The 22,457-nt window shown below is 47.3% G+C and overlaps 2 protein-coding genes across 4 annotated transcripts; one reads left to right on the top strand and one right to left on the bottom strand.

Moving 5' to 3' along the window:
- The first annotated feature begins 466 nt into the window (after positions 1-466).
- Positions 467-13,231, top strand: lmf2a (lipase maturation factor 2a). Of its 3 annotated transcripts, XM_035402020.1 has the most exons (15): positions 467-689; positions 3,218-3,471; positions 4,352-4,380; positions 5,471-5,664; positions 6,056-6,234; positions 6,325-6,463; positions 7,388-7,525; positions 7,705-7,810; positions 8,188-8,284; positions 8,676-8,858; positions 9,289-9,457; positions 9,784-9,892; positions 10,385-10,493; positions 10,710-11,035; positions 11,423-13,231. In XM_035402020.1, the coding sequence occupies exons 1-14, from the start codon at positions 596-598 to the stop codon at positions 11,028-11,030; spliced, it is 2,121 nt and encodes a 706-aa protein (XP_035257911.1). In that variant the 5' UTR covers positions 467-595; the 3' UTR covers positions 11,031-11,035; positions 11,423-13,231. The 3 variants fall into 3 exon arrangements, with proteins under 3 accessions (XP_035257911.1, XP_035257912.1, XP_035257910.1); XM_035402021.1 differs by having other exon boundaries at positions 7,391-7,525; positions 10,710-13,231; XM_035402019.1 differs by having other exon boundaries at positions 10,710-13,231.
- Positions 13,063-18,191, bottom strand: miox (myo-inositol oxygenase). Its single transcript, XM_035402022.1, has 10 exons — positions 18,036-18,191; positions 17,516-17,596; positions 17,299-17,379; positions 16,702-16,864; positions 16,109-16,176; positions 15,095-15,204; positions 14,874-14,941; positions 14,440-14,489; positions 14,154-14,266; positions 13,063-13,834 (listed from the first exon to the last, which is right to left on the bottom strand). Exons 1-10 carry the CDS (start codon positions 18,051-18,053, stop codon positions 13,726-13,728), a joined length of 861 nt encoding a protein of 286 aa, XP_035257913.1. The 5' UTR covers positions 18,054-18,191; the 3' UTR covers positions 13,063-13,725.
- Between the last annotated feature and the right edge of the window lie 4,266 nt (positions 18,192-22,457).

Genomic DNA, 22,457 nt, shown 5'->3' with positions numbered 1-22,457 from the left:
CTGTTTAACTTCCAAAGTTAAAACAAAAATAGGTGGTTTAGCGTTTGCAATTAGGATCAGGACGTTTGCTAGCAAACTACAGTGAATGCAATATTAAACCAATGTCACTGGGACCTGAAGTTTTTTGTACCATTTTTATGCAACGAATTATATTACTGTACAATTACAAAATACATCGCTGTGAAAACGTTTGATCATATTTTTCAAAAAGTCCAATAAGTAGGCTATATTTGCAACATACTGTCACACTGTAAAACGTGCCCAATACACCTTAAGTATTTTGAGAACTATGTTTTGCAAGTCTCTTGCATGCATTTGAAAATCATGACTGCAAAATTATACTTTATAATTATACTAATGACAATATTATTAAACAATATAGAAGTAAGCAGCAGCAACGCATGGTGACCGCACATAATATAAAACGCACTGCTGAGCGCGCCCAAAAGATTGAGTACTGCGCAGGTCTAGGAAATAGAAGCCACGCCTTCGCGTTTTCCACTTTTCCAGGACTGGGGGACCTGTTCGTAAACGACGTGGCTTTATATTAAAGATAAGAAATTTGCACAGATCTTCACGCAGCGAAAGCTTTAACATGGGGGAAATTAGGCTACCGAGACACATGTTTCTGTGGAGCATGTCTGTTATTTACTTGTTTGCTTTCGCATCCCTTTACGTCCAGATACCGGGTAAGAGGTTTATTCCGATTTTTTACTGGTTTGCAATAGCTGACTACCGCAAGTATGGACTACCGAGCTGTTGCAACGTCGTAGGAAATTTGCATTAGCATGGAAGTTTTGCAGGTGATGAGGGGTCCTGCGTCTAGTTTTCCGATGGCTAAACACGTTAAAAAAATATTTAAATCAGTAAATCTGTATGGAGTTACTTTGATTGCCAGTATGCAACGTGCAAACATTTTGAGCAGCGTGATCCATTTTAGTAGTGTGTAGCGTTAATGGCTGTTCATCACTTTAGTATCATTTAACTTTCGAATAGTATTTTAAAGCATTTTTTCGAGCAACTGTACTTAACTAAACGTAACGCTGAGCAACAGCCCGACCCGCGTGTAATGTGATGTAAAGCGTTCACCATCAGCTGTAGATGTGAGATTTAAAGTAACATTTCCTAATCTTTCATGTGAGCTATGCTGAATCTTCCTGTATGCAGACCACATGAACTGAGAGTCACTGTATCCAAAACCGGATGCAGTATCTCCCCAAGACCCGGCAATTCATTTTTGTCTCCCTGTAGAGAACATGAGTCGCATGAGTCACAGAACTAGTGGCTGGTCTTAATATCAACAGCCATATATTCCTCAAAGGCGAAACCTACACTTCAAGGGACCCTCAATAAAAAATTTTGAAAACATTTTCATTGCAACATTTTTTGTCGCACAAGACACTTTTAGTTTGACAAAAAAACATTTAAGCTTAATGCTAAAAAGTTGCCAGTAAAACCTTAACTTCAGTGTTTCACACCACCTTTGTGGTGTTGAGCAGTTGGCTTGAGTATGCTGCCTGGAATGAACACTGCCAACAGGAAGTTGTCACAGTGCCCCTCCAATCTGAGTCAAGTTTACAATACAGATACAGAATTTGGCAAAGATATTCAGCATTGTGTATCTGCAGGTCCATAGGACGAATCACCACTGCATGTGTTGGTTATTCATTAACGTTTATCTGTAAGATGCTGTTAAGATTGCTAGATCTGGTGAAATGTTGGTGCGACCTTAAGTACGTTACCCGCGGCCCGGTGGGCACGGTATGATGTTTTAGAGAGTCGTAGATTTTAGCGGCGTGAGTTGCGGCTGAAGTCGCTCCTCTCTGACAGGCAGCCTCCCCAGGAACCCCTCCCTTTCTGTGGCTTGGAGCCTTGCCCATGACTGCCGAGTCACATTGTGAAACCAGATTATTTCTGACGTTACTTTCATAGAGCCTTCAGTGGTGAATGCATTCATGGAGATTTTTCTAGTCAACAAGGTCGAGAGTTGGTCCTGTAACCTGGTTCGGAGGAAATCTACCTGTTACCACTTGGGCTGCTTCTTCATACATTTTATCATCAAGTGATAAGCCCTTAGTCTTTTACGAGGAGAGACCTGGGAAACGTGGATTCATTCGAGATAGTTTTGAATTTCAAGCATTAGGTAAACCTTTAGGAGCCCCTCTCGTGCTGCTCTTTGAAAGCTCAAGCCCAAGTCCCCCTGGTGTTCCGCATGACCTTGGAGCAGGGTCTTCGGCCAACCTTTTTGCATTTCCTTCTAAGATTGTGTTCTAGTATTTATATTGCAAGACTAGGCTTGCTTGGACTGGTCCAGTTTAAAGCAGACCGGGTTTTTTCTACTTCAGGCATGCATCTTTTTGTCTGTGCATGAAGTACTTGCACTACAATTATGTCATTTTCAGAAAAGTACAAATTGACATTTTTATTGAATTGCAGCCTTGTTGGGGGGGGGGTTAGGGTTAGGGTTGGGGGGGTGGAGGGTGGAGGGGGTGGAGGAGAGAGTGTGAGAGATTGTGCTTGTGCATTCGGACCATTGCACCACAGATTCAGCAGACTCACTGATCCTTAAATAATCTGCAACGGCTTGTCCGCATACCGTAAAGGTCACTTAATCTTTGTAGTGTGACACCCCCCAAACATGCCTTTTGCACTAGAATGTGCCTTTCCCCTCAGTTTGAAAGAAAGAAATTATGCAGCTGCGTTACATTGTCAGTGATTCTTTCAACAGCATAACCACACTGTACATTTTTGACTAACTTGGCACAACTTATTCTTTGTGACTCTGTGATCTGTGCTTGGTCAGTGTGTGGCTCCCATCCATTGGCCTTGCAGTAGTTCCCTAATGACACAAGCTGTGGTGATGCCTTAATGGATCTGGTTTTGTAGACTGGGGGTGCGTTGAAACACGGAGGCAGCAGAAAGACAAAGAGTTAGGAAGGCAGTGCGCTTGTCCTGGGATCCCCGACTCTCTAAACCTGCAGTTTGTTTGCTGACTTCAGCTTCAGACACTTCAGAAACTTTTGTCCCCATGTGCTGATGTACCCATCAGCCCTGCTTTCAAAAATCCTCTCATCCTTTCAGCGAACCGGCCTCTAACTCGCTGTACATCGAAAGAGAAAACAGAAAGAGCGATTACAGTGGGATGCGCAGTCATGCGTTTTTGTAAACCCCTGCTCCTCTGTCTTCCTCACCCCCCCCCCCCCCCCCCCTTTACCAGGTCTCTATGGAAACGAGGGAATCCTGCCCGCGCGCTGGCAGATGCGCTACAGCGGGAAGCCCCTGCTGGAGCAGCTGCAGGACTCCCCCACGCTGCTGTGGCTGGCCCCCCACCTGGGCCTGGACACCCAGCAGGCCATGGAGCTGCTCTGCCTGCTGGGCGCCCTGCTGGCCTTCGGGGCCATGGTGCTGGAGGCCCTGAGGAGCAGCATGGTGTTCACCTGCCTGTGGGCCCTGTACCTGTCCCTCTATCAGGTGAGTGAGAGAGAGAGAGTGTGGGGGTGTGTGAGTGAGTGAGAGAGAGTGTGTGTGTGTGTGTGTGTGTGGCCCCCCCTCGCCGCTCCCAAATCTTCATGCTGAACACGTCTCTGCTCGATCACTGTCTCACTGGCTGCCAAGAGCAACCATAAAAAAAATACGACCAGAAAAGTGCTTTGGCTGTTTCTCTCCGCTGGAATCCACAACAAAACACTTCCCCTGTTTACACGATCTGACTCACTAAATCTGATTTGAGAGACGTGTATTGCACAGAAAAAATGTCTAGTGTAATGATTATAGCACCCGATTAGACACAAACACGTTTAGATAACGTTTGACTCGCGCTTAACGCAACTCAATTGTCTTTATTTTTAAAATAAATAACTCCCTAGTAACAGACATATTAGTTCCCTGGGACTTTTTTTTTTGTTGCCGTTTGGGTTTGCGATGACTGACTCATTATGACATATTTTGAGAAAAAGGGAAATAAGGGGAAAAAAAGGAGTCTCTGCACTCCCACTCTTTCCTCAGCTGCGCAACCGGTCATGTGACGCAGGTCTTTGAAGCCAACGCGGGGAAATTACCAGCCCGACAATGCTGGCTGCAGGCCAGGCAAACCCAGGGTTAGGCGAGGCGACGGACTGGGTCGAGGAGGAGGTCCACTTTCAGTGCCTGTACCACAGCATTGCAGTGGGGTTTGTGTGGATAGAGCAACACGTACGGATCAGATAGGCCCCTTTGTGTTTGTGTTTGCAATTGTGTTTTATTGTATTACAGGTGCTCTTGCATTTCTCCCCATTCTCTCACCAAACGAAAATGTTATGTAAAAACACAAAGCTTTCAAACTGTCAATCCTAACCTCAGTCTCCATTTTCAGGTTGGTCAGGTCTTCCTTTACTTCCAGTGGTAAGTTCAAGGTTTTCCCTTTTTCCTTTAATGACACCTCAGGCCCAGATATTGATCAACAGTAAGGTCCAGTAGTTGTGAGTAAGTGCAGGCTCAATGAAATTCCTGGTTTAAGAAGTCTCGCATGCAAAGTTCATATCATCCAGCGTGTTTGCAATGCAGTTTTATTACAGGTCAGCATCATTAAAAGTTTGGGAAATGTAGTTCATCAGTGCATTTGCTGTCGAGTGTTATTTGCAAGGCAAAAATGCCTGATCTTAATCACGGTGAGAGATCAGGCCGGGTGTTAGGCAGAGGCGCTGTTGGTGCTGGAGCAGGTGTCTCTGTCTGTGAGCCTGGGGGGTTTGGGCGGGGTCAGGCTGTACAGAGCGTACCTGAATCACCGCGTGCTCCTGCCGCCACGCTGCGCCGTACGCGAGCGGAACCCGCGCCATTCAGCCCCCCCAAAGCCCTTCACTAAAATTCAGGGTGTGTGCTGGAGAGGCTGGGAGAGCATAGTACTGTGGATGTAGAAAAGCAGGTCTGGTGAAATTTGTGAGTGTTTGTGTGTGTGTGTGTGTGTGTGTGTGTGTCTGACTGTCTGTTGGACTGACTTTGTCTGTCTGTTTGTCTTTGTGTGCATGCCTGCATGTGTGTGTGTGGGTGTGTGACTGTCTGTTTGTGTGTGCGTGTGTGTGTCTGACTGTCTGTCTGTGTGCATGTCTGTGTGTGTGTGTGTGTGTGTGTGTGTCTGACTGTCTGTCTGTGTGTGTTTGTGTGTGTGTCTGACTGTCTGTCTGTGTGTGTGTGTGTGTGTGTGTGTGTGTGTGTGTGTGTGTGTGTGTGTGTGTGTGCGTGTTTGTGTGTGTGTGTGTGTGTGTGTGTGTGTGTCTGATTGTCTGTATGACTGTCTGTTTGTGTGTGTGTGTGTGTGTGTGTGTGTCTGTCCGTCTGTCTGTCTGTCTGTGTGTGTGTGTGTGTGTGTGTGACTGTCTGTGTGTGTCTGTGTGTGTGTGTGTGTGTGTGTGTGTGTGACTGTCTGTGTGTGTGTGTGTGTGTGTGTGTGTGTGTGTGTGTGTCTGACTGTCTGTCTGTGTGTGTGTGTGTTTAGGGACAGCCTCCTGCTAGAGACGGGCTTCCTGGCGATCCTGGTCGCTCCCCTCAACCTGTTTGGGCGGAAGTCGCCCTCCAAGCAGCACGACTCCATCACCTTCTGGCTGCTGCGCTGGCTGCTCTTCCGCCTCATGTTCGCCTCGGGCGTGGTCAAGCTGACCAGCCGCTGCCCCACCTGGTGGGGTCTCACAGGTGAGGGCCTCACCTGCTGGGCTCGTGTGCAGACGGTGTGGGAGCCGAAGGGGGCGGGGTCTGTGCAGGGGGGGTAACTGGTGTAGAGGAGGGAATGGAATTTGAATGTAACCCCCTGTCCTGACAAGTAGATCTCTCTCTTTACTGTGTAAAACTGCTCAGGTAAGGGCCTTTGTGCCAGAAGGACAGAGGTGGGTTAGAAGCTTTTTTTAACCATGTGTGTGCTTGTGTGTTCATGTGTTTGTAAATGTGTGTGTGTCCATGTGTGTCTGTGTGTGTGTGTCCATGTGTGTCTGTGTGTGTGTGTGTGTGCTTGTGTGTTCATGTGTTTGTAAATGTGTGTGTGTCCATGTGTGTGTGTGTGTTTCTGTGTGTTTCTGTGCTCTCCCAGCTGTGACGTATCACTATGAGACCCAGTGCATCCCCACCCCTCTGGCCTGGTACGCCCACCAGCTGCCTGTGTGGTTCCAGAAGCTCAGTGTGGTGGGCACCATCGTCATCGAGATCGCCGTCTCCTTCCTCTTCTTCGCCCCTCTCAGACGGCTGCGGCTGGGTGCCTTCTACCTGCAGGTGTGTGGCGTCGCCTGTTCGCCTCGCACCCTCACAGAGCAGCGCTGGGCTGTGGGTGACCTCACCTTTCCCCCTGATCTTCGCCTGCAGGTTCTCCTCCAGGTGCTCATAATTGTCACGGGAAACTACAACTTCTTCAACCTGCTCACCGTCATGCTGTGCTTCTCCCTGCTGGACGACGAGGCCGTCAGCTCCTGGCTCGGGCGCGGCAAGAGGAAGAAGGCCAAAGGTAGCGGCAGAAACGTCCCGCTGGTTTCAGACAGATCCGCCGTGGCTCACTGGCCTGGGGCCCTGTCCCTCAGCCTGTCTGCGGAGTGAATGGGAGCGTGCGGGTACACGCTGCTGAGGGTGGGTCTTGGAGTTTTGTCAAGCTGTCTGGAATGTGCGCCGTAAGGCCCCTGTGACGGCTGCCGTTTCTGGAGGCCTTGTGGAAAGGGCACGGGTGTCTTTTTACCTCACCGTGCACCTTTCAGCTTCAGACAGAGATGCTGGAGGCCTGTCCCGTTCAACTGCACACCGTCTGATTAACCCTGTATGGTGCAGCGTCTCAAGTGCGTGATTAGAATGTTCTTGCCTGAACATTCTAATGCTGATGTCACAATCACTGATGGTAACTGAACGCAGTGGAGTTCTACCCTGTCTCACCTCTGCCAGCCTGGCAGAAGCCTCTGTCCCTAAAGGGCCTGTATGCTGATTCCAAACAGTGAGGCGGCTCCCCCACGTGGTTGGACTGGGGTACTGCATGGGACAAGAACCTGGCAAAGGCATCGTATGACTAGTTTTGGCAAACTCCACCCCCAGGGGCTATGTAAAATTAGTCTTTGGTTTCTGGCTTTCAGAGTGTCACCATATAAATTTAGCTGTGTGTACGTGGGCATGCCATTAAAGGCAATTCAATTAAAACATGATGTCTCTCCCTTTACATGCTGGAGTTTGGGTTCATTGCAAGCAGTAGTTATGGCCAGTCATCTTTTGATAAATGTTGTGAAGCGTGCAAAGTCCTTTTTCAAGTTTTAGTATTTAATGCAACTGGCAATTGTATATTTTCTTTTATTAACCTAGACCCAACAGACGCAAAAGTGTTCTCATATATTCCCCATAGGAATTAAAAATGCACATGAAAAGATGCAGAACTCCTCTCTCTTCTTGTCAGCAGGCTGGCCTGAGACCCTTCTGTCGTGGGCTGCTGTCCTGGTTGAGCTGGGCGTCTATGCGCTCATCATCTATGGGGCTAAAGTGTATTTTCAGCTGGACATCAACTGGAAGAACAAAAGCGTGTCCTCAAAAACCGGTATGTGTGCGTTTGCACGCCTGCTGCAGCGCTGGGGTGGAGGAGTCTCTTTTTGCATTACTGTGTTCAGACGTGTGGAGGTCACAGAGTTGTGCAGATCGTTGCTTTTAGCTCGCCTGTGAGACCGTTTGGTGTAGAGTGACAGCCATCGCATGAACCTGTGCTCTTTGCTTCTCCAGCTTTCACCTACCACGAGTTTAACCACTTCCTGAAGATGGTCACTCCGCCCAGCATTTGGATTGGCGTGCTCTCTCTGACCTGGGAAGTAGTTACTGCCATGTTCAGGTGAGGTTCTTATCGTTTCTGCTTGCCCTGTGTTTGTTTAAATACCGGCTTACACTAAGACATGTAGCTATTTTATGGCAACAGGCACTGTTACTTTAGACGTGTCTGCATGTTAATATGTGCTGTGAAGTAAAATAAATTTTTTTTTTTCATTCATGGAGATTGTGTGTGTATTTAACTACGTTTGCTGTACTAACAGCAGTTGTGTGATTACCTGTGTCAAAGCTGGTTGTCGAGGCTATGTGCGGTTGTCATGGCCACGTGCGATTGTCTTGGGGCGTGTGCGGTTGTCGTGGGGGGTGTGCGGTTGTCATGGGCACGTGCGGTGGGCGTGTGCGGCTGTGCTCTGACACAGGTCCGTGTGTTCTGTCCGTAAGGTGCGCCTGTGTGAGGGGATTCTTCTGGAAGCTGTGGGCCACCGTGCAGTGGGCCATCTTCGCCACCGCAGCCGCCGGCATGTTTGCCCTCAGCGTGGTGAGTCCCTCGGGCCCCTTGGGCCCCCCTCCCATCCCGCTGAAACACCGTCGGGTGCCACTGCTGCGAGAAGGAGGTTGTGGGTTTGAATCCCGGCTGGCCTCGGTGTGGAGTTTGCGTATTCTACCCTGTGTTTGTGCGGGTTTCCTCTGCATACTCCGGCTTCCTCCCTCAGTCCAAAGACATACTGGCTGCAGGGCGCACTTGCAAGAGAGATGTCAACCTCAGTGTGACTACCTTGCTTTAATAAAGGTTATATAAAATTTAAAATTAATGAAGTGTTGCACCTTGTGGGCACTGAGCTCAGATGGACCTGTTTTGATATTCCTGGGCGAACAAGCCTGACCCTGTGGCCTTCCCCTGTGGCCCGATTGATCCGGCCTGTCCGCAGGTTCCCTTCACGTTCCTCGAGTACGAGGCCAACAGCAACATCTGGCCAGCGGTGCGGCAGGCGTACGAGGCGGTGGACGGCTACCAGCTGGTCAACTCCTACGGGCTCTTCAGGAGGATGACCGGCGTGGGCGGCCGGCCGGAGGTGGTGATCGAGGGCAGCATGGACAAAGTGACGTGGACGGTGAGAGGAGTGTGTGTGTGTGTGTGTGTGTGTGTGAGTGTGTGTGTGTGTGTGTGTGTGTGTGTGTGTGTGTGAGTGTGTATGAGTGAGTGCGAGTGCGAGTGCGAGTGCGAGTGCGAGTGCGAGCGTGAGTTAGAGTGATTCCCAGGTCATCTTCACCTCTGTTACAGTAGTTCAGTTGTTCCAGCCCTGGATCAGGTGTCTGTATGGAGTCATCTCCCAGGTCTTCACTATTTCTCAGCGCATGATTGATCACTGACTGGTTAACTACTTGCCTTACCTGGTGTCCTGGGTCAGACCTGGTTGGCGGTTGTCAGGCCCTGTGTCTCTGGAGAATCAGGGTTGCAGACCCCTATGGAGAGGGTGTACTGTCACAGAAGGGTTCTAATGAGGTCATCCCCCCCCCCCCCCATGTCCTTTTTGCCCTCAGGAGATTGAGTTCATGTTCAAACCCGGGAACGTGAGTGGGCCCCCCCCGGTTGTGGCCCCCCACCAGCCCCGGCTGGACTGGCAGATGTGGTTCGCTGCCCTGGGCCCCCACGCGCAGAGCCCCTGGTTCACCAGCCTGGTCCACCGGCTACTGCAGGGCAAGAAGGACGGTGAGTCTCCAGCTCTCTGATTGGTGGGACCGGTGCTAACTGTGTACCAGCTAATGTGGACACAGCATTTAAAATTTTTAACATAGTATCCATTTGTAAAGCTGGATGTATATACTGAAGCAATGCTGGTTAAGTACCTTGCTCAAGAATACAATGGCAATTTCCTAACTGGGAATTGAACTTGCAGCTTTCCGGTTACACAGCCAGTTCCTTAACCGTTACCATGCCCTGCCGACCTCAGTGTTAGGCCTCAGCCTCGCAGAGGTGAGGTATAAACGCAGAGGTGTGAGGTATAACCCGTGCCCTCCTGTGTTCCTCCCCCCCAGTGATCGCGCTCGTCCAGCCGGAGTCGCAGTACCCCTTCACCCGCGAGCCTCCGGCCTTCATCCGCGCCAGCCTCTACAAGTACTGGTTCACCGAGGCCAGCGAGGACGGGTAGGGCTCGCCGCCTCGCTCGCACCCGCGCTGCTGTGGCCTGTCCCAGGAGCCCAGCTCTCATCCACCGCCACGGACCAGGACCGCACGCCTAAATCCCACATTTACAATCTGAAGCAGGACGAGGTCCTGTCCTGGCACTGTTAAACAGAGCGTCTTCCTCAGAGCTCTCCTGTCAAAATGCTTGTGCATAATGACCCAGCTATCGCCAAACGTTCTCTCAGTGTTACTGGAATGTTGTGTCAGTGTTGTGACATTGCCACTGCATGGCAGCAACATTGAGAATGTTTTGTGTTGGCTGGGATGAAGGACTGCACTGCCTTTTAGTAAAGAAATCTTTTTTTCTGGAAGCTGTGGACCATCCCGTTCAGATCATAATTTAGATCAGTGTTTTTTGTGTCATCTGTTGCCATGGGAACTAGTGGTGTTGCAGGGGAGATTGATCACACTGATTGATTGTCCGGTGCTTCTTGCGATGCTGTGTTGGGACAGGTCTCTACCTCAGCAGTGGTGGAGAAGAAAGTATGTGGAGGAATTCTATCCCACGGTGCACCTGGGGGACCCTACCTTAGAGAAACTGCTCAGTGAACTGGGAGTGAAGGTAACAGTTAGTGGTGCAAGGCCTTGTTCACCACTATTCATGATTACAGTGATCTGATATGATCACTACGGAAGTAGTGGCTGTGGGGCCCTGCTGTGTGTGCTGTAGTGTGCTGTAGTGTGCTGTAGTGTGTGTGCTGTGTGTGTGCTGTGTGTGTGCTGTGTGTGCTGTAGTGTACATGTGCTCAGCTGATGACTGTGTTCCGCTTTTCTGAAGGACAAAGGGCCAATTCTGCAGACGCCGGACGCCCCGGTCCCCCAGGCCCTGAGGCTGGTGCGGGAGCACGTCCAGGGCCTGTCCGGGCCCCTGGTGCTCTGGTCCCTCTTCGCCACGGGCGTGGCCATCTGCCTCCTCAAGGTGCTGTTCTCCGGACCCTCCAAACCGGCCTCCGCCGAGCCCAAAAGCAAGAGGCCCAAGGACCCGCCCGCCGCCTCGTCCGACAGGAAGGAGCACCGCGAGGAGGCCAGGCCCGACAGGAAGGACAACTCTGAGGAGAGGGCGGCCGATTCCGACAGGAGTCCCAGGAAGAGGAAGTGAAGCGGGTGGGTGTGGTCCTCTGCCAGGCAGAGATGCAGACGAGAGGCGGTCGCCGCTTCCTCTGCCCAAATGAAAGGTGGCGCCCCGGCTCCGTGTCACTTCCTGTCCTTAACACAAAACCGCATTCTTAAAAACGCTTTGCACTTATCGCTCCTGTGTGTCTGGGTCATGATATTGCACATATACTGTTTAATTCAGACATACTGCACCCAACGCTTCTTCTGAATGTCAGAGCAACAGCAGCACTTCAAAAGAGCTGCTGGCTTAGATCTCTGTTTTGACCTTTAACAAGGTAAGAGCAGTAGGTCCGCAGTGCCTAAATCGCATTACTGTATCTTCATCCGCTGTGTGCATTATATATTTGTGTGTTACACTGAGGGATATTTTTCCAGGTTCACAAGTAAGCTGGTGAAGAGTTCTGAACAGGACTGTCCGCCCTGGTGGGGAAGGTCTCTGCTGGTTTTCACTGAGTTAATCTTGGAGTCTCTTCTGCGCTGCCATTGGATGCAAACACTTCCTGATTTTGAGTTCGCTGTAAGATCTGCCCGCATCATAAGACAGTATCTGTCTGTTTGAGCCCAGATGGCAGAATTCTCAATTAGTGTTTTTTTTTTGTATCCAGTCTTTCACAGTTAACCAGCCTTGTATGAAATAATTACTTACAGCTATCACAACATATTCTTCTGTCAGCTTGTGGCCTTCTTTAAAATGATTTTGCCTTCCCCGCTACATTATATATTGCTTTTTTTCACACAGATTCTGTGCTGTTATAAGTGGTAATTAAGATGTTCTCTTAGCCAAATATGTGGAATTTTCTTAGACTTAACCACATAAAAATCTTTAATTTGACTGAAAGGCAAAATGTGTGGTATAGTGTCAGATAAGGTAATCGATAGTCCACTACAGATGATTTCCCCCCCTGTTTTATGAATATTTGAGGATGTCCCCAGTATGTTGGGACACGGTGCCTTCCTGCGACCGGGCTGTGGTTCTGTTGTAAAATCACACGTGTGAACGGTAGAGGCTTGGATTACCCTTTTCATTGCCTTAGAGATGCACTGCATGCCTCACAGACTCAACCGTTCGGCTCTGGGCAAGGCGTGCTGTAAGTGTGGGTCTTACGGGAATTATCAGCAGAAAGTGTAGTAGTTGGATGGAAGGCTTGACATATTTGATTTTGTATAACGCGCCTTCTGTAGCGCGTGAGGATTGCCGATGTCTTTGTGCCACACAAATGGTGCTCTTTGATTGGCCGAAGTGCCATATGATGAGCCTTCTGTGCCAATCATACTCGAGTGCAGCGTTGTCTACTGACTTGCAAAGCAAGGAGATAGTTCTTGCATTGTTCTCGACCAAATCATTTCCCACTTCACACCAAACAGAAAGCACCTTAACTCTAATGAGGAGTGTATGCTGTTATAAATATGTGAGAACCACTCCTTAGAATTATCATGGTGGTATTTGCTAACACTGCATATGTGCACATAAGAGATTTGTGAACACTATTTTTGCGAGTGTTGTTAAGGATGCTTTTGCCCTGGGGAATGAACGTTCACTTCACCTGCTGTGTACAGAGTAGGCATTAACTCCCTATGTATTCTAGGCATACATTTACTAAGACCTTTAGCATATGCAAAACCTTTCAGCAAAACTAATAACACAGCCAGTGATTGGTGCACAACAAATACCATGACCAATCATTTCTCGTCATAGGATTGGGTGCACATTTTGTGTGCTGCTCTCATTACCTCAAATTTACCTTTGTGCGCATTATTAGCTTTCCCAGGGTATTCAATATTTGTGTCACAGAAAGGTGGCTTGAGGACTTAACATTATGATGTCGGAGACACCATGTATACACTGATCACCATTAGGCTACTACAGTCTTTTATAGTTCTCATATTGTGGCCTTTTTTCAAGTTTTCAAATCGTGTCAACATGTGCATCTCTTTGAGACGCGTGTGTGTGTATGTTTGTTTACAGTTTTCACGAACCATCATGAAAATGATATTTCCAAATTCAAAACCAAAACTTTATGCAACATTTTTATTATTACTTTATAGAACTCTGCACTGCCCACTATGCACATATCAGAATGCCTCTTTCCCCTTAATTAATCTAGTTAGATACAGATAAGCAAAGTCAGCGTGTTCATGTTCTGTATCGTCTATTTATAATAAAGATTTGGAGTATTGTCGACATTCATCTGCCTGAATAATCATTTTATAAATGTTTAATCTTTCCTCTTTTTAAAACTTTTAAAGCTTTGAGTACCATTTCTTACACCATCAGGAGTTCATTTTGAAAGTATAGAGCTTTTTTTCTGGCAAAATATTATATGGCAGCATAATTGTGTATATAGTTGTATTAAACTTCAAGTGTACTTAAGCATTCTATTGTTATTCGAAGGCTGCTCCTTATCCCTGATTTGATTGGTGGGTATATGATGGAGGGTACAGCATCTTTCACTGCTAATTGGGTCTTGCAGTATTCCAGAATGTCCTCAGGTACTGTACTGTAGCTGCAGATTAATGGTATGTACACATCAGCCATTTCATTGCGTGGCCTGTTCACCAGGACATGGCTGAGAAGCTGAATTGAAGCAAAGAAACGCCTCTGGAGCGGTTTGAATCCTGGTCTTGGTCATGTCAGCGTGTCGTCCTTCCACACAGCAGCTGTTTTTCAGGATGGCCCCTCACCAGTGCAGCTTGCCTGGGCAGTACTTGTCGATGAGGGACTGGTAGTACGGCTTCAGTTTCTCCACGTCTGGCAGTTCCGGGTTCTTGGTGTACAGGTCGAATTTGCTGTGGGGGAAAAAATCCACACTAGCACATGCATGTATGATAAGGGGCATGGCTACCTAAAGGGCTAGGTTCCAGATCAGCCGATAGTGGCTACCCAGCATGCTAGCCTGTAACTCTGCTTATAGGGGTTACCTAGCAGGCTAGCCAATAGCTAAACCTATAAGGGTTACCTAGCAGGCTAGCCTCTAACTCAATTTATAGGGGCTACCTAGGGGGCTAGCCTATAGCTCAGCCTATAGCAGTAGGCAGTGTACTAAGAAATGTCGTGCAGGCACAGCTGTGGAAATGGCTTAACTTCGACCCCCGGATCTGTACGTACTTGAACTCGGTGACCCAGGGCAACATGCGGAGGTCCTTCTCGTTGCAGAGGTGCATGTAGTCTCCATGGGAGTGCCAGGGGTAGAAGGAATGGAACCGAATCATGTACAAACCCTATTGGCATCAGAGAGAGAAAGAGAGGTTCAAATGTGAAGCAACAACAGAGTTTTTTTATGTTTTCTGGTCTGCTTACTCGATGTAAGTGTAATTTATAGAAGATTATTATTCTTGTGCTTGATCCCTGGGGGAGTGGAAGGGAAAGGAGTGAGCTTTTTCCATGTACTTACCTCCTCTGGGATTGTGCATTTGTTGAACTTCAGTACCCTGTACAAATATTCTGGAAGGAATGTGAAACAGCAGTGAGATTTAATCATTCCACGGTTTAAAGGAGCATTATGACCGGAGTGTGTGGTCATATTCACTGTAACCCCTAGATGGCGCTTGTGGCTTGCAATATGCTTTGCTGAAGTGGAAAAGAGGATTGAAGAAAAAATCGTAGTTCCAGAGACATGGTGGACCAACTGCAGTGTGCTTAGCTGGAGTTTAAACTTCGGTTTTAAACCCATAGACCACAGAACTGCATCACAACTGGAACAGCTAGTTCTCATTGTACAGTTTTGTTGTCCTGTGGTTATGCTGCTCTATGGTCTTGGGTTCAAACCTGAGGTTTTTAAATGGAAGCTTGTTCAAACTGTAAAAAAAAAAAAAAAAAAAGACTCACCATCATGGCCCCACGACATGAAGATTTTGTCCAGGCCGCATTTGGGCTCGTACATCCCGTTTTTAGTGCTGTGGAGGGCGAGCGTGAGGGGGGGTGAGTTCAGCGCAAAAAAAACGCTGGTTACTGTCACGAAGGGCTCTTCCCCAGTCGCCTGGGAAGACCGCCATTCAAACAGTGGAGAAATGCAGGAGCTGTGCTGCAGTGCGCAGAGGGGACTGTACTTGTAGGCGGCGTTTCTATCGTCCGGGTTGTCTGCGAAAGTGGAGTCTCTGTAAACAATGGAGTTCTGGAACCGGCAGCCCACGGGGAAGGTGTCCCCCACCACCGACCACTGGGGAACACATGCGCAGGAACTTACCGTATGGACCTATTCAATCTACTGCCAACCAGGGGTACATACAGTACGCAAGCATATGGCACCATTTACTGTATGGACCACTTCGATCTACTGCCTACCAGGGATACATACACAAGCCATTTACTGTAGGGACCAATTCAATCTACTGCCAACCTGGGGTACATACACAAGCCAATTGCACCATTTACTGTATGGGCCATTTCGATCTACTGCCTACCAGGGATACATACACAAGCCATTTACTGTAGGGACCAATTCAATCTACTGCCAACCAGGGGTACATACACAAGCCAAATGCACCATTTACTGTATGAATCTATTCAATCTACTGCCAACCAGGGGTACATTCAAAAACTAGCACATTCAAAACAACCTTGGTTTTTGTTATTACAAATAAAGTTTGACCCTTTACCCTTCTTTTAGAGGGATAATAAACGTAAATTATTTATAAAAGGTGGTGATGATTTTCATTTTGGTGTTGCTGTAAATGACTTCATCAGCCATTGATTAGATTTGTCTGTCTTAAGATGAAGTTTATCTTGCATGCAATAAGGAGGGAGGGATACGTCTCTCTCATAGTAACTGAGGATGTTTCTCGCATAGATTATAACAGTGGCAACCAGCCCTGGTATGTACCATCCTGTAGGTTTTCATTTCAACCGTAATCTGGCACACCTGACTCCATCAATTAGCAGCTCAACAAGATCTCTAGCTGTTGAGGTGTGCGTTGTTAGGGTTTGATTAAAAACCTACAGGATGGTGGATCTCCAGGTGTAGGGTTGGTTACCACAGGATTATAACATGGGTCTAGTCCCCAGCAGCACAGAACTCTGAGGCTTGTTCACGTCCACCTTTGAAGATGAAGGGATTTACCCACCTGCGGCTCTCCCCACAGAGCCATCATCTTCCCAATGTCATGGACGAGCCCCACCAGGTGGAACCAGTCTGCAAATGAGGGAGTAGGTGCAGTTCAGTGGCTATAACGGGTTACTATGGTAGCTGTTGATTCCAAGCAAAGAATTATTACTCAAAGAATTATTCATTTGGACGTACTGTACCAAGAGATGAGGATTACCCTGGTTCAGGAGGGATGCAATACCTACAGGCTTTTAATTACATTCAGACACCATACCATCCAACCCTAATTAGTGTTTCATTGCCTGAACCAATTCATCAGCATTCTCCAGTTCTGAGAAAGTCAGTGGTTTTGAGTTGAGTTCTGATACCTTTAGGGGTTTTAGAGCCCTGCTGTTGATCTAAATGATAACCAGCGGCCATTTTATTCCCAATAGACAATGAAATGCTGCAAAAATGCTCAGCCTGGTATCAACTCTGACAGTTCAGTCAACACAAACCGAGTGTGTGTGTGTGAGAGAGAGAGAGTCCAGTAGGCATGCTGTGCGCGATGCTAAAGCAGCTGAACACGCTGTACTGTGCGTTGTGCTGTGCAGGGAGTCGGAGCGGCCTGACCTTCATCCGGGTGCTCCCCGCGGATCCCCTCGGCCGTCTGGTAGGCGTGGAAGGAGTTGGGGAAGTCCACGTCCGGGTCCGACTCGTCCACCAGCTGATCCAGCGCGTCCAGGGCCTCCATCACCGTCAGCGTGGAGTGAGTACAGCCGGCCCACTCGGCATGCTGGGAAGGGATAATGCCGCATGTACTGACACAGCTGCCTCACTCTCAGTGTCACAGCACGACCTCTGGACCTGACACTCACCACTGAGGATTTACAGTAGAGCAGGGGTGTCCACACTAAGGCCTGGGGTCCGTACTTACCGCTAAACTAGAGTGGTCATTAAAATAGTAAACATAAATTTTTTTTTTTTTTTTTTACAATAGTACATAATAAATAATATATTTGGTCCACTAAGCGTTGAGCCGGCTTAAACTAAGAGTCCTAAGGGTCCTCTGTCACCTCAATAAACACAATAGAAGCAATCAGACAAAAATGAATAAAACAATAAAAATCAATAAATGATATAAAAGAATGACAAAGACTAAATTAGTTAATAATCGATACATAAGTAAAAAATGAAATAAAAAAGAAAACTTGTCAATACAGGACAGACCTTCCTTTTGACAAAGTCCACTGTTTGGTTGGTGTGCATCAGCTTGTAGGTGTTGTAGACTCGGTCATAAAGGTCTCCGCTCTGGGAAGCACAGGCAAACGCTCTACTCAATATGGATACGATGTAACACGAGAGACGGGCACAGCCTTTTACTCAAATGAAAATGAACCGTCTCCGAAAAGCTTCGGTGAGACTGAGTTACTGTAATGGTCTTTACCTCGAAGTTCCTGTATTCCATTTTTTCCTTGGCATTTGTTGCCTCAGGATTTGGCTGATGTGCCAGAGGAGAGACTGGTCCCTGTTGAGTAAGATGATTATTTTGTTGTTCTTTGTAATTTGCTATTATTTATTTCAGGCAGAATCCTGAATTTACATTACAGTAGCTCCAGCTGCTGGATTTGTTCATTATTAACCATAATGTTTTCTTTTTTGAAAGAAAAAGGTTAGTGTGAAACCTTATAACTCTTAATAACATACAGTTACGATATACCTGCAGTTCTGTATTTATTACATTCATTTACAAAAGACCTTTACATATTTTAAACAGAATATATTGCAATATATTGCAGTTATTTACAAAACTTTACAACCAGTGAAATGCATACTAAATTATTCTTGTTTCTAATAAATGACAACATAAGACCAAACTAAGTCAGACATAAACAGTATTAAAGTAAAATTGATATGTGTTCAAAATAAAATTTCATTGTTAAAAGAATGACAAAAACAATACGTACACTGTTGACGACTCTCATAGTTTATCCTTGAGCATTCCCAGATGACCAGGGGAAGCTAATTGAACAGTGCATGAGACTGACCCCAGTCAGTATAACTAGCCCATTTAAAGGGTGAACTGTCAGGATTCATAGTCCACCTCTGGCACACAGACAGTGGTGACAGTTTAACTGACAGTTTATTTGGCTGGGTCAAATACCTGAACCTGGCCATGTTTTTGAAGAAAACCCCCAGTGTTCCCACCACACAGAACTGGTTTTCACCAGTTGGACAATGACACTGTTGTTTTTGCAATGATCACTTTTTAATGAAGAAGCTGCTGGTGCCTGTCCTTACCTGTAGTCACTGCTCGTGTAAAATTTAAGATCCTTTTATTTAAGAGCCCACCAGTGAGACAAGCGCTCAGTTTTCTCCGCTGCACTCTGGCATCAGATCTTACACCCCAATTTGTGCTCCCATTGGGCTCATCTGAACCCCAGCAAGGAACAAGATGCAGCTCCTGGAGCCTTCTGGACCTCAATGTCCCTCTCCATCTTCCAGCCAAGAACCACAATTAAAGTTAGGATGCATATCCCAAAAATCAGCTGAGAACCATGCTTAAAGTTAGGTCCCATACCCCAAAAATCAGCTGAGAAAACACAACTGAAGTTAGGACCCATGTCCCAGTTCCCACAATGCCGAGCGCTCGGCATCTAATCCTGAAAGTGCTCGCGAAATAGCGTGCTGCAAAAATTGAAGATGCTCTTATTGATCTTTGTGTCTCACCATGGGAGCACCATGATGCACGGTAAGGTTATGTGCTTAAGCTGTTTCATTATTGTACTTTGGCATGATCGTTAGGCAAAACATTAATTACTGTTAATTTTTGTGTTGCTGGCATTGCTCCAGGGATATGCATTTATGTCTTACTGCGGTGCTCTTGCCAATATGCTGCAAAATATTGGATATGATCCAAGTCTATTGACCCAAACAGGGTCAATGAAGTTTATATAACTTATATAACTCGCCTACTTGTAAATTATTGAAAGGTTTTCTTTCTGTTCTGGAAAGTCAAAATAAAAGTGTGTACATATTCACGGAAAATATAACCACTGAGGTACATTCAGACTGTAAATAAGTAAACAGGTCCTGCACATGTTGTGACGAGCTGTGTAAGCGTCATGTTCTGTACTATCTATGACCTATCAAATGACCTTTCCCGAGGTTGTTTGTCTTGATGCAAGTTTTTATTTGCATTGTTGCGGGGAGTCGGGGCAGCAAACAGCCATGTGCGTTCTCTGCATGGTATGTCGGTTAGCAACCTTTGGGTACACCCCTCTTTGTCATTGGTGGACTGAGTAAGCTTGCACTGACGAGATGCGCTGAGTGCTGATTGCGGTTGCCAGATGTTTGGTTTTCAACCGGAATGTCCGATTTTCAAATAAATTTATATATATATACATTCGGTTTGTGGTCCTGACCGGACAATGTAATATCCGGTCAGAGTAACTGATGAATGAAATTTTGCATTAGTATCTAATGAATTTGTGCTTGTACAAGGCATTTTGATGCCTCCTGCACCAGGATACACATACTTACGTGTGTAATAAGAATGTATTAAGAGTGTAGTTTTACATATTGGCCAACAGAGGCCCCTCTCAGCCTACCTTCTACCAAAAAGAATGAGCGTTGCCTTCTAAAAAGGACTTACAGTAACTACCACGAACAAGTTACCTGGTCCTGGGGTATTTATTTTTTAAACTGTATTTATTTGTTTATTTTGGGGTGGTGGGCTTGGGCTAATACTGCTGGCGTATAGGCGCTCTATTTGGTTTCTTTTGTTATTTTTCTTCTTTGCTATATTTTTCAGTTCAGGCCTGGTATGACCATCTTGCTGCTTTTTATTATAACTGTCATATTGATAGAGGGCCATCCACCATGAGATTTTGCTTTTACTCAGTCACCCTGTTTACCAGATTTAATTGATAACCGGTTGATTGATAACTGGAACACAGCCAGGCTTGATTGCGGCCGGCCCTGTTGAATCCTATCCCCACTCATATTTCACCTTACCATCAGAGTGAAGCAGTCACCACAAAGCCTCTTACAATCACACTATGGTACACGATCAGAGAAAACGACAGAAGAGATGAGGGGGGGGGAAAAAGTTCAGTCTGGTCCGCGTCTGCTCCTGCAGACAATAGGGATTCCATGTGTGATGATAGGAAATCCAGAGCTTTTTTTTCCCCCGAGCTCCCCCAGGCGGTTTTTTCCTGGGGGTGGAGGCCTGCGTGTTGGGCTGCACGTATTTGGCAGGCGCTGCGTTTGGGATCGTGGCGCTGAGTCACGCTCCGCCGCGTCTGAGGAGGGCCCTCCGTCCTCCGCGTGACCCCCCGGTGCTGATGATGTCACTGAAGAGCTGTCGCGTTGCTCCGCGGGCCGCGCTGTAACAGGAGGAGGTCCCGCAGGGGTTTCCATTTGGGTTCCGTTTCCACATTTAGCGCCACACAGCAAGACCAAGAGGTCAGTTTGTGGGAAGATGTGCACAGACTGTAATAATCCCATCCAAAATAAATAAATAAATAAATGAAAAAGCAAGCCCCAGAAAGAGCTCTTCTCCATCGGTATGCTCCTGCCCCCGTGGGGTGTCATGTTGGAAAGGGGACAGCAGAGACGGCTCCACAGCTGGAGGTCATTTGAAGGTGACAGGAAGTGCAGCGTTGATCCCCGTGCCTCCAGCCCCGTCACAGACCCTGGTTTACACACAGCTGTGCGGGACGGCACCCGGCGAGCCGGGGAATGGATTAGTCATGCGCTTCGGTCTCGTGTGGAGCGTGTGGACGCGCACGTACGGAGTAGGGAGCGTGCGAGGGGGGGTGTCGGATTTCGCCTTGTGGGAGCACGTGTCGGGACGGGAATGCCTGCCACATTTTGTCATAGCATTTTGGATTCTTGTGGTTGCTTTGTGAGAAGAGAAGAGAATCTGCTCACTTGCAAGTCAGTCTGTGTAATGAATGATTAAGCACCAATATTTCAGAACCAGGAAACTTTGTTATTAGTCATCCGGGGGCGCAAAGAAATTTTGGGGGCGCCAGGAAGACGCTCCACTCTGGCGTCCCGACTCTTCCCAATCGAGCAGAATTTCCCCAGATTACAGCACCTTCCAAGATAAGTGCAATTCCCCCATTCCCTAGAATTCCTGAGTAATGGCCTCGATTTCACAAAGTTGTACACCACAGAACTGAGCTGTTGTAGGAAAGCAGACATGCGGAAACTTGCAGACACCACAGAGACAGTTGGATTTAATTTGACATCATTGTAATTCATTGGTGGGGCTACATCGCCTTATAAATTATGATATAGAAGGAGATATAGAACCTTTTATTTTTTGGTGGAGTCAAGGTGACCTTGAATCCCCGGAGAACGCGGTGATGTGTCTCCTCTTGTCTTCCCACTGCGGGGGTTACTCTCAAAAACTGCCTCCAGTCACAAGGTGCAGGCTGATTTATGAACGTTTCTATCACACATTAACAGCTGAACAAGATCACCTTGTTTTTCCACATAAAGCCGAATGCGTGCTGTATTTACCTTAACGACCAAATGGAAACAGGAGATTCGTAATATCCCCGTCACTTCAGACTGGTTACATTGCAGGGTTTTTTTTTGGGGGGGGGTGGGTGGGTGGGGGGGTGTTGCAGGAATATTGCTGTAAACGAGTACAAGTAGGCCCTTTATCAGGTGCAAGTGCGCCCTAGTGATACCCTCTTCCAAATATGGGGTCCATTGTGCTCGGCACGGGTTTGATTAAGGCTGCCTGTCTCGTCTGTGCCCCGGGATCATTTTTAATTGGGAAACTTGGCTTGGTGTAGAGTTGCATCTCGAGCTTCAGCGCTGGGACAGATTGAAACATTAGCAGGAGGGAAGCGGCCGGGGCTTTTTGAGGAAGGGCAGAAACCTGGCCAGCCCCTGTTAGTGCAGAGAAGGCCGGACTGCATCCTTACCTTTTAAGGCTCACCTATCACTAATGGAGGAGGTGAGGGGGGGGGGATTTAAAGGGGAAAAAACAGAGCGTTGGTAGGCTGTGACACGCTCGGTGAGATGAGTTATCCTGGAGGTGTTCACAAAGCCTCTCTGTGGATGCTGCTGCCAGACAGAGAAAGACGATCCCAGATTAACATAGGTAGCGCACAGTGAATGTAAAAATAAAAAAAAAGAAGGAAAGGAACAGGCTCTCGTCTGTTTTCCCCCGACGGGGACGCGATTTGAGCCTTGCTGTGCACCTCACTGCACATTCAGCGGCGTGGAAAACAAAACAGTTTATTCAACTGAATTATCTTTATTTTCTGTATTGTCTCTAAACGCAAGACTCCCACATGTAGCCTCGATGGCCTATTCGTGTAGACAAAGATTTCTGTTTAAAAAACCATGAAAGCTATGCTTTCTCA

Source organism: Anguilla anguilla, chromosome 19, assembly GCF_013347855.1.
Source record: "Anguilla anguilla isolate fAngAng1 chromosome 19, fAngAng1.pri, whole genome shotgun sequence".
In the NCBI taxonomy this organism is placed as follows: Eukaryota; Metazoa; Chordata; class Actinopteri; order Anguilliformes; family Anguillidae; genus Anguilla; species Anguilla anguilla.
The sequence above is the reverse complement of the archived record's forward strand: the minus strand, read 5'-3'. Positions and strand labels throughout refer to the sequence as shown.

Excerpts from the sequence above, each read along its gene's own strand:
- lmf2a (XM_035402020.1), top strand. The coding sequence starts at position 596 with ATGGGGGAAATTAGGCTACCGAGACACATGTTTCTGTGGAGCATGTCT. Across the intron at positions 6,464-7,387 it reads CAAGAGGAAGAAGGCCAAAG|CAGGCTGGCCTGAGACCCTT; the intron begins GTAGCGGCAGAA and ends TCTTCTTGTCAG. Across the intron at positions 7,811-8,187 it reads GTAGTTACTGCCATGTTCAG|GTGCGCCTGTGTGAGGGGAT; the intron begins GTGAGGTTCTTA and ends TCTGTCCGTAAG.
- miox (XM_035402022.1), bottom strand. Across the intron at positions 17,380-17,515 it reads TGGAATACAGGAACTTCGAG|AGCGGAGACCTTTATGACCG; the intron begins GTAAAGACCATT and ends TGTGCTTCCCAG. Across the intron at positions 13,835-14,153 it reads CCCTGGGTCACCGAGTTCAA|CAAATTCGACCTGTACACCA; the intron begins GTACGTACAGAT and ends TTTCCCCCACAG.